This window comes from Gekko japonicus, unplaced genomic scaffold (assembly GCF_001447785.1).
Source record: "Gekko japonicus isolate JY-2015 unplaced genomic scaffold, Gekko_japonicus_V1.1 scaffold4549, whole genome shotgun sequence".
NCBI classification, from domain to species: Eukaryota; Metazoa; Chordata; class Lepidosauria; order Squamata; family Gekkonidae; genus Gekko; species Gekko japonicus.
In genome coordinates, this window is record NW_015170408.1 from 28786 (window position 1) to 39230 (window position 10445).

At 49.8% G+C, this 10445-nt stretch overlaps 1 protein-coding gene across 1 annotated transcript in view; it reads left to right on the forward strand.

Moving 5' to 3' along the window:
- The window catches only part of LOC107116388 (E3 ubiquitin-protein ligase TRIM58-like), a 35266-nt gene that overhangs the window by 19620 nt on the left and 5201 nt on the right, over positions 1-10445 (forward strand). The window contains exons 3-5 of the mRNA XM_015418289.1: positions 3031-3261; positions 4840-4862; positions 5373-5473. Coding sequence (XP_015273775.1) covers positions 3031-3261; positions 4840-4862; positions 5373-5473 — 355 coding nt within the window. The remainder of the gene's footprint in view (positions 1-3030; positions 3262-4839; positions 4863-5372; positions 5474-10445) is intronic.

Sequence of the window (10445 nt, forward strand, 5' to 3'; positions counted from 1 at the left end):
TTCTGGTCGGTTAGCTGGGGGAAAACAACGGTTGCCCAATCTGTTGACTTAAGTCCTCTTGATTCTTCGAGTGGAATGCGGTGGGGCTCAGTCGTTCTAGGTTTGCCAGCTCTGGATTGTGAAACTCTTATGAGATTTGGGGGTAGTGCCCAGGGAGGGTGAAATTTTGGGAGGGAAAGGAGCTCCGTGGGGCTGTGATGCCATAAGAGTTCAAAGCTCCCAAACCTCCAAAACTGCCATTTCATCTGGGGGGGACCGATCTCTGTAGTCTGGTGGTGATCAATTATAATTATGGGAGAACTCCAGTCTTCACAGTGAGGTTGGTAACTGTTGTTTGCTGACGCCACCAGGGGCCAGCGAATACCCCCCCGCTTGACTCTGGAAGAACAATGGGAACCAGGCTCCTAGGCTCCCCACTTGGGAACCAATAGGAACATGGCGGGAGGTTTAAACCCACCAACGGGACCTAGGGGGGCGTCCCCAGGTGTGTATATAGTTGGCCAGCCGGCCGTTAGTCTTTGTCTTTTGTTGTCTACCAGTAAACCATGCTGATCACCACACCAGGATCAGAGGTTTCTACATGCGTCTAACCCACTACACTTCAGTAACTGTATGCAAAACCTCCCTGCAAGACTTCACCCCTCGGCCCTAGATGCAAGAGGTGCTGGTAGCAGAGGAGGGAAGGTTGCCAGCTATGGATTGGGAAACACCTGGAGCATTTGGGGGTGGAGCTTGGGGGGGTTGGGGGATGGGAAACACCTGGAGAATTTGGGGGTGGAGCTTGGGGGGGGTTGGGGAGGGGGGAGCCTCAGCAGCGTCTATTGCCACAGAGCCCACCCTCCAAAGCAGCCCTTTTCTCCAGGGGAACCGATCTTGGCCATCTCTGGAGATCAATCATAACAGTGGGAAATCTCTAGGTGCCATCTGGAGGTTGGCAATTCTAGGAGGAGAGAGGGCACGGTTTTGTTCTAGTTTGGCATGTAACACAGCTGAATCCTGACACTGGAAGCAGGGACTAATGTCTGCATTCAAAGACACCCACATCCCCACCTGCCAGTATTTTGACCTGATTATCCAAACTTTGCAGAACATTAAACTGACCCAGCTGTGTGGCTGGGGGGCTTTTCGCCTCGATCTTTTCAGAAGAATCCTGCAGACGCTGCCTGTGTGGCTGAGTCAAATGTTTCAACATTAAATGTTTCAGCACCAGCCTAAGCCATTCATGACAAAGCAGTCAAATCATTTCAGGGGCCCTTTAAATCTGCCACTTGCCTTCAAATGCAGAGGAATGTGGGTGTAGAACCGCAGGATGGGAAAGGGGATTTGATGGACTTAGCCTGCAGTTGAGTGCAGGCATTGTTAAAGTCAAAGCCTTCAGAGTCAAGAAATCCCCTTGGCAAGCCCAGTATTTCCTCCCTTGGTGTCCTACAAGTCAAGGTGTGGCAGACTGTCAAGGGTTAATGCCTAATAGAGTCCATGAATCTTTGAGTGACAGGTTGTTCAAACAGAATTCTTTTGAGTCAGTTAAGAAATGACAGCTGAAGAAGAGACAATTAAGCCCTGACTGTGGACTGGGAAAGGGGCAGAAGGAGTGAGTAGATCAAGGAGGATCCCCATTCAAGTCAAAAAGGGAAATTGCTTATAGTTAAAAGAAGTAATCCCTGCCTAGTGAAAAGGGAGGTATCTCGCAAAAGAGGAGTGATCCCTGTCTCTGTATGAAGAAGGATTTGGGGAATTTAGTTGTATGTTTCTGCCTTCTAGAATTTAAGAGTCAGTGTAACCTATGCTTGCGAGGTTAATCAGAAACTTAAAAGAAAGCCTCTCTCCTCAAAATTTTGAAGACCTTGTTGAATAGCAGAAGCACTTACATGTTGGCCACAAATTATCTGGTGTTAGTGTGATTACAAAGTTATCCCAGTTTTTATTATCTGTTCACCTCATACATCCTACACCTGATTCCACCTCACCTTTTCTCCTCCAAGTTAAATAAAACACTTCGTATATTTTGAACTTTCAAAAGCTTCTTCTTATGTGACATTTCAGAAGTAGAATATAAGGAGGTCATTGTGCTCTTCCCTCAGTTCCCTGGGCTGAGCCAACATCAAAATACCTATAATAAAATGACTGGGTGGGACAGCCGTAGACAAACAAATAAGAAGAAAATTGATATAGGGGCTGCTCAGCAAGAAAGAAGAAGAAAAAAGGGGGAAATCCTGTGTGTGAGGGAGGGAAAAGGGCGAGATCACCATACAAGGGTTACTGGCTTTCGAACAGGCCCCTGTAACTGTGCGTGATCTGCAGACCTGCAGGTCACAACACTTATATTCATTTATGCAGATCTATGGCCATGGAAACGTCTTCAGACAGCACTGGCTCTTCGGCTTGGAAACAGAGATGAGCACCACCCCCTAGAGTTGAATTTGACTAGCTTTCAAGAAAGGGAAACCTTTACAGCAATATAATACTATCTGTTCAGAGCAGAAGAGCAGACCACACAGGCTTTTCCCCTGATTCATTTGCTGCCCCTGAACAAATCAGTCAATAAGCAAATCCCACTCACACACCTCAAACCATTCCAATTGGATTTAGTTAACACCAGCCAAGTGCCTCTGTGAAATCATGCAGAATGGCTAATTCTATTATTAAGTGGTATGAAGGGCTATGGCTCAGTGGAAGAGCATCCTTTTGGCGTTCAGACAGTCCCAGGTTCAAGATTTAGCATCTCCAGTTAAAAGGATCAGGTAGTAGGTGATGGGAAAGACCTTGGCCTGAGACTCTGGAAAGCTGCTGCCAGCCAGAGTAGGCATTACTGACCTTGATAGATAGATGTTCTGATTCAGAATAAGGCAGCTTCATTGTGAAGAAAGGGAAAGCTATTTTTAAATGAGATTTTGTATTTATCCTTTAACAGATTGCTTTCCTCCCAAATGGGGCAGGCCATGTATTTAAATGGTGAGCCAATGGATTGTATCTGGGGGGAAAGCCAGTTGAAACAGCCAGATGCCCAAATGCCCTTTTCTCTTTCGATAGGAGAAAGTCGAGCAGTGCAGAGCCTTAATTGTATCTGGGTACGAGAGACGGCGCCAGGCCTTAGATGAGGAGGAGCAGCTGCTTCTGAGGCAGCTGGAAGAGGAAGAACAGGCAACCCTGAAGAAGCTGCAGATGAACTGGGTGTTTGTACTAGGACAGTGTGCCGGTCTGCAAGACCTGATTTCGGAGATGGAACACAAAAGACAGCAGCCAGCTGCCTCGTTGCTCAAGGTGAGGCTGCCTGGGTTTACCTGCGGCAAAAGGTGATTGGGATCCTGTGTCCTCAAGACTGGAGCAGAAAAGGGAATTTTGGCTGTGGCAGGGCTGACAGTACCATAGGGTTTACCCACTTTTGTGGAGCCCAATCTGCCATTGCCCAGCCGACCGGCGGGGGAGCCCCGCCCCCAAAGAGCCTCCATCTGTGCCAACGTGCCTGGCACAAGGACGTCATCTAGAGGTGACATCATCGCACAGGGCATGTTGTACGGGGAGACACTCTAGCATTTGAGAAAAAACTCTATGGTTACCATAGAGTTTTCCCCCTCAAACACTAGAGCATCCCTGGCAACATGCCCTGCACGATGATGTCACTTCTGGGTGATGTCATCACGGTGTGTGTGTTTTGCGTGGGTGCCAAAAAGTCCCAGACATGGAGAGGGACCCCCACCCCGCCGACATCCAGGTAAGACCTGGCAACCCTACAGTACCATAACTGTCTGACTGAAAGTGTCAAGGACAGCTCAGGAAGAAATAGGGTGATCTCTCCAAGTGGGGCCTGGAGATCTCCCAGAATTATAGCTGGTCTTCAGACTGCAGAGATCACTTTCCCTGGAGGAAATGGCAGCTTTGGAAGGTGAAACAGATGTCCTAGAGTGGTATCACATTCCTAGCTGAGCGCCCACTGCTCCCTGGACTCTGCCCTCCTGATGCAGAATAGCCAGGAATTTCTCAGGCTAGAGTCGGCAACCCTAAAGATGTCTGTATTTGGAATCTCTGAACCAAGGTAGTGTCACTGAAGAAAGAAAAGAATGCTGATTCTCAGGAAATCGGATGCTTTGCCCAGTAACCCCCCCCCAGTTCCTATGGAATTGTAGTACCCCTGAACTGTCTCCATAAGCTACATCCCTGTGATTTCTAAAGTACTACATCTGTAATTTTGGTAAAGATGGATTTTGGTGCTGCAAGCATCAGGTTGATCCAACTTTTTATTGAAGGTCAGGAAACAAAACACTATGCAATTCTGAATTAGAGGCTCTATTCTCTGTTGTCCAGAATGAACTTGATAATCATTATTATTATCGTATGGCATTGTGTGCAGAATAGCCGGAAGATCCCAAGATTGTCTGGCAACCAGAAGTTCTAGCTCTTTTAGCATTATGCACCACTAGGTGGTGAGCTGGACTTGATTTTAAGGCAAGAGACATTTCAGAGGTGGTTTGCCATTGTTGCCTCTGCGTCGTGGCCCTGGTATTACTTGGAGGTCACCCTTCCAAATACTAGCCAAGGCTGACCCTGCTTAATAATTTGGTAAAGATACTGGGAGACAGTGTTGTATAGTGGTTAGAATGTCACAACTAGGATGTGGGAGAACCTGATTTAAATCACCACTTTGCTGTGAGACTTTTGGATGACCCTGGGCCAGTCGCGTTCTCTCAGCTTAACCTACCTTATGGGGTTGTTGAGAGGATACAATGGAGAAAGAGAGACCTACCTGTTTTGCTCTAAGCTTCTTGAATGCGGATCAAAAATGGGCTATGTAGTTTCCAGTAACTGTAGATTCTCTTTTTTCCCCACCCTTCCTCCCTCTAGGATGTGAAAAACACCTTGACAAGGTCAGTATAAACATAAATTTCTGATAGGGATGCCAGCCTCCAGGTGGGGCCTGGGGGTCCCCTGGAATTACAGCTCATCTCCAGACGACAGAGATCAGTTCCCCTGGAGAAAATGGCAGCTTTGGAGGGTGTCCCACATTGAGATCCGTGTCCTCCCCAGGCTCCACCCCCAAATCTGCAGGAGTTTCCCAACCTGTCAACCCTACCCCCCCTCTACTGGTGGCCAGGGGGGACCTGGCAACTCTCGTTTCTGACAACGCAGTCTTATGCAGAGTTACAGCAATCAAAGACCACAGATTTCAATGGGCTCGGACTGGAGAAACTTTGCATAGGATGGCACAGCTAATCTCTTTCTTTATTGCTGTCTAGAGGGACCACATAAATGGTACCTTTGGGTTTTGTGGGTTGATTGGTTAATTGTGGGTTAATTGTGTAATCTGCCTTGCGTCTCAGAGCTAGAAAGGTGAACTGTAAACATAGTAAAATATTAAACATCGACATTCTGTCTAGGAGTGAAAAGGTGTCGTTGCTGGAACCACTGCCTGTCTCTATGGATCTGCTGGATTTGTATGATGTCCCCGGTTTGATGGAGTCACTCCGAAGATACAGAGGTAGACGATGCAAAGTTATACATGAGATGGGGCTGAGGGGTGGTTCGTGCACGATTGATGGCTTTCATTTAGACCTGTGAAACGGAAGCAATCGGTGATATCGATCAGCTAAACCTTTGATTCCAGATTAGCTGATGGGGCTGACATGAAGCCAGGATTTCAGGCTTCTTGAAGCGCTGCCCCAACATTGATGAGAGGAAAGCTTAATGATGCCTTTCCTTCTTAGTAGGGATGGGCACAAACTGGGAAAATGGAGATTCATCCCGGCTCGTGGGGTCTCATGAACCACGAACCTTCCCATTTACAGAACTGGTTCATTTTGTAAGGTTCGTGATGCAGTAGAACGGCACCCCTGTGGGCTAGAGACACCAAACTCTCAGCAGATCTCCAGCCGAGTCTCCTCTTCTGCCAAAAGGAGATCACCCCCCCTTTGTTCTTCCAACCCCACGATTCTCAACGTCCAGGCCTCCTGGGGTCCCCCTTTTTGGCCTGGTCTCATCTGCTGGCCTCCCTCTGACTGCCCCATGGACCAGTTTCCCAGAACTCCCACCGCTTCTATCAAAAGGAGGTCACCTTCCCCTTTCTCCCCCAAGCCACAGGTCTCCACCTCCTCTTTCTCCTGCGCCGCCGGTGCACACCCCTCCTCCACATCTCCCTCATCTCCTTCCAGCCTGACCCAGGCTCTTTCATGCTTTCCTCCACACCCCTGGGCCCCACAAGGGCCACTTTTGTTTGGAGGGTCACTATTGGTGTTTCCAAGACTGCAGAAGGGCTGCAGAATCCCACCTTCTTCTCCACACCCCTGGGTCCCACAAGGGCCACTTTTATTTGGAGGGCCACTATTGGTGTTTCCAAGGCTGCAGAAGGGCTGCAGAATCCCACCTTCTGTTGATTTGATGATTAATTGATTGGCACCAGTGTGTCTGCCACATGAACCACCACCACCACAAACCTTGAGAAGCTCTCTGAAAAACATGACAACTTGTGAGTGGTTTGTAGGTGACCCAGTCTCATGAACTGAAGCCTCACAAACCACAAATCGGCCATATGCATGATGAAATTAGGTTCATGGAGAGGTCTGTGCCCATCCCTACTTCTTAGTTCAAATCCAAAGCTTGTGCCTATTTTATTTTTTTAGAACTCAGTTTATGTTGCTTTGATCCTTCTAACCTCAAGAACGACAGGACAGAGAGCATACAGCTGAAACCAGTGTCAATAAGACTTTAAAACTAGGCAGCCCTGCAAAGCAGCCCCGACTCAGTGGCAGAGCATCTGCTTTGCATGCAGAAGGTCTCTGGTCCAGTCCTCGACCTCTCCAGTTAAAGGGACCAGGTGATGGGAAAGAGCTCTGCCTGTGACCCTGGAGAGCTGCTGCCAGTCTGAGTAGATATTACTAACTTTGATAGTCCAACACAGTGCTGTCCTAAGAAGAGCTACACCTTTCAAAGTCCGCTGTTTTCAGTGGGCTCAAAAGGGTGTAGCTCTGTTTAGGATGGCACTGCGAGGTTCTGATTCAGTGCAAATCAGCTTCATGTGCTTACATGAGAGATGAGGCTTCTGTGAAGCTGTGGCTCACATAGCTGCATCATATCAGCCTTCTTTTCATTTCTGTAATGAAGTGTGTTTGAGACCACTGCCTTGGGTTACTCTCATTCTGAAAAACCCTGAGAGCCGCATCCTTGAGATAAGCCCATAAATGTCACTTTGTCAGGCCAGGCCATGTGTGCCATAAAATGTAATGCCAGGTACTGGAGATATAAACTTTATAAAGGACACAAGGGAAACCCAATTAACAATGGTCCTGGTCACACGGGCCGTAAAATGCGGGGGAGGGAAGCGTGGCAGTTTGGCCCAGAGCAAAATAACACGTGGCTGCCTGATCACAGGTCCCGTCGAGGTCCCGTGGTTAGGGGCGAGGTGGTGATCACACGACGATCCTGCAGCGCGGCAAAGAAGTGGCGCGGCGCGATCTCACCAACGGCATGCACGATTCTGCGGAGCAACAGAACTTTCGCTTTCCTCTTCGTGCGCATGCGCCATTCGGTGCTTGTGCGCATCCTGTGGAGACTTGGGGAAAAAGAAACCTGTTTGCGACGGGACATGGGCAGGCGCCGGGTGCCACGGACTACCACCGGAAACGCGATCAGACACCAGCCCTTGCCCCACGGTTTCCAAAAACTAGTACCTCAGAGGTACTAGTTTTTAACTCCGCATCTTCGGCGGGAAGCCTCAGGTTCGCCATGGGAGCTCTATGCTTCCCAGATGTTGCGGTGTGATCGCGCCCGGAAAATCTGCCTATCATCCGTCTCAGTAGTGTGGCTAATGCTCTGTGTGACCGCAGCCAATATTATTTTTTTTACTCCAAATACAAACAAAAGCAATGGATTCCTAGCAGTGAAAGCAAATTGATTTAGTGGAGAATCTACAAAAGAAGAAGAAGAAGAGATTGGATTTATACCCCGCCTTTCACTACCCAAAGGTGTCTCAGAGCGGCTTACAAACTCCTTTCCCTTCCCCTCCCCACAACAGACACCCTGTGAGGTAGGGTGGAGCTGAGAGAGTTCTTTCGAGGACTGCCCTATCAAGGTCAGCTCTTGTTAGAACTACGGCTTGCCCAAGATCATCCAGCCAGGTGCAAGTGGAGGAGTGGGGAATCAAACCCAGTTCTCCCAGATTAGAGTCCATGCACTTAACCACTACACCAAACTGGCTCTCCAAACACCAAACACCAAAAGCCCCAAATGTATTGCCCTGACCTGAATAATCCAGGCAAGCTTAGCAGGGTCAACTCTGGCAAGTCCTTGGATGGGAGACCTCCTTAAAATACTGGAGGTGGGGGCAGGCTTTATTCAGCCGCCTCTCTGAATATCTTCCAAGCCCTCTCTTAATATGCTCCAGGCTCCCAGTAGGGGTCAGTCACCAGAGGTCGCCATGACTTCCAGGTACATACACACTCACACATGCACACACACATATGAAAAAATACCAACCCCCCCAGCCCCAAATGTATTTAATTATATGCAACACTAGATTTCCCCCCCCAAGGGATAGCATAAAAGGGGGAGTAACTTTACCTTTGCATACATACCAGTTGTTTGCGGGCCAGGTAAGAGCCCTGGATGGGCCAGTTCTGGCCCCCAAGCCTTATGTTTGACACCCCTGCCCTATGCAGTTCTGTGGGATCCTGCAGAGTCCATGGGTGAGTGACAGCCAGGGGTCATTTCCTGCTGGAGAACACAGGAGCGGAGCTCCGGCAGTAAGGAGCCCAGGGGGTGGGAACATGCAACAAGCCCCGCCTCCTGCTCCCAGCAGCCCTCTGTTGGGCCATGAGGAGCAAGAAGCAGCCAGGTAAGTTACAGAGCCGCCCCCCCCAGCCCGCCTTCAGGTACAAGCTCTCCCTCCTCTGTGAGGGCAGATCTGCACATTCCCCCCCAATAGCTTGCAATCCAGAACGCAGTCCAGTGGAGCCTGAGTGGTGGGTGTTGCGCTCTGATACACTTCCGGTGATGTCAGGGGGTGTGGCATATGCAAATAAGTTATGCCAATAAGTTATGCTAATGAGCTCCTGCACCTCTTTTTCTACGAAATGACCCCTGGTGACAGCCATAGCTACCCCTGCAGGGCAGACAGGGTCGGTGGAGGCAGAGCGATGTGGCAATTTGGCAGCAGCTAGCAGGTATGCCTGTCAAGCTTTTGCACCCTCTTCTCTCTCCGCAGCTCCTTTGGCTTGCGCAAGAACTGGAGCGCAGTCCTCATTCACCATGCATCAGCCATGACAGCAAACCACCATTTTTCTTGTTATTGCTTTTGCTGGCACCCACTCGACTCTGCCCCACAGACCTGACCTCTGGCCCTGCCTTGGAATCAGAATATTTGCAATCAAGGGTCTGACCGAAACTAGTGTTCTGCTGCAACTAAATCTCAGTTACTCAAGAACAAAAACACTACTTGGGTGGGGCAGAGAGATTCTTGTCAATCAGCCCATGAAGGATTAGCCACCAAGCAGATAAAGCAGTCAGAGTTTCCAAAACCCTAATCCAAAATATCAACCAAGGAGATGGAGCTAGGGCTGCCAGCCTCCAGGTGGGGCCTGGAGATCTCCCGCTTTTGCAACTGACCTTCAGCTGACAGAGATCAGCTCCCCTGGAGAAAATGGCTGCTTTGAAGGGTGGACTCTATGGCATTGTCCCATGCTGAGGCCCCTCCCCTCCCCAAACCCCGCCCTCTCCTGGCTCCACCCCCAAAGTCTCCAGGTATTTCCCAACCCGGACCTGGCAACCCTAGACTGAGCACTGGCCATTGAGCAACGTGTGCAAATGTTTGAGGGCCTCTACAGCTTGTAAGGAAAAGCCCAAAGGAATAGGCCTGCCAACCTCCACATGGTGGCTGGAGATATCCTGGGATTCCAACTGGACTCCAGGCAACAGAGATCCATTCCCCTGGAGAAAATGGCTGCTTTGGAGGGCAGATGGCTTTGTAGTCTGCTGAGGTCCCTCCCTGACACAAACTTCACCTTCCTTAGGCTCCCCCCCCCACAAATGCCGGGTATTTCGCTGTCTAAAGCTGTCAACCTACAAGATGAAGCAAGTGACAGTCACATCGTCCTCCTCGAAGGTTTGTGACTTTTAGCTGCAGGCTGCCTTGAGGACACAAAGAGGAGGAACCAGAAGAATGACCTCCCTGGTTTAACAGACCGGAGCATGGGCAGTAGAACCTATATGCATAAGACATATTTAGGCCCCGGTCACACGGGCCAGATATCGCGGGGGGGAGGCGTGGCTGTTTGCCCCGGAGCGAACTACCACGCGGCAGCCGGATCAAACGTCCCGCTGGACGTCCCGTGGTTGGGGGGGAGGTGCCGATCATACCTCACTCCTGCGGCGCAGCAGAGAAGCGGCGCCGTGGGGGTTGTGTTGGGTTTTTTTAACCCAAGTGTTCGCATGCGCCGTTGGGTGCTTGTGCGCACCTGTGG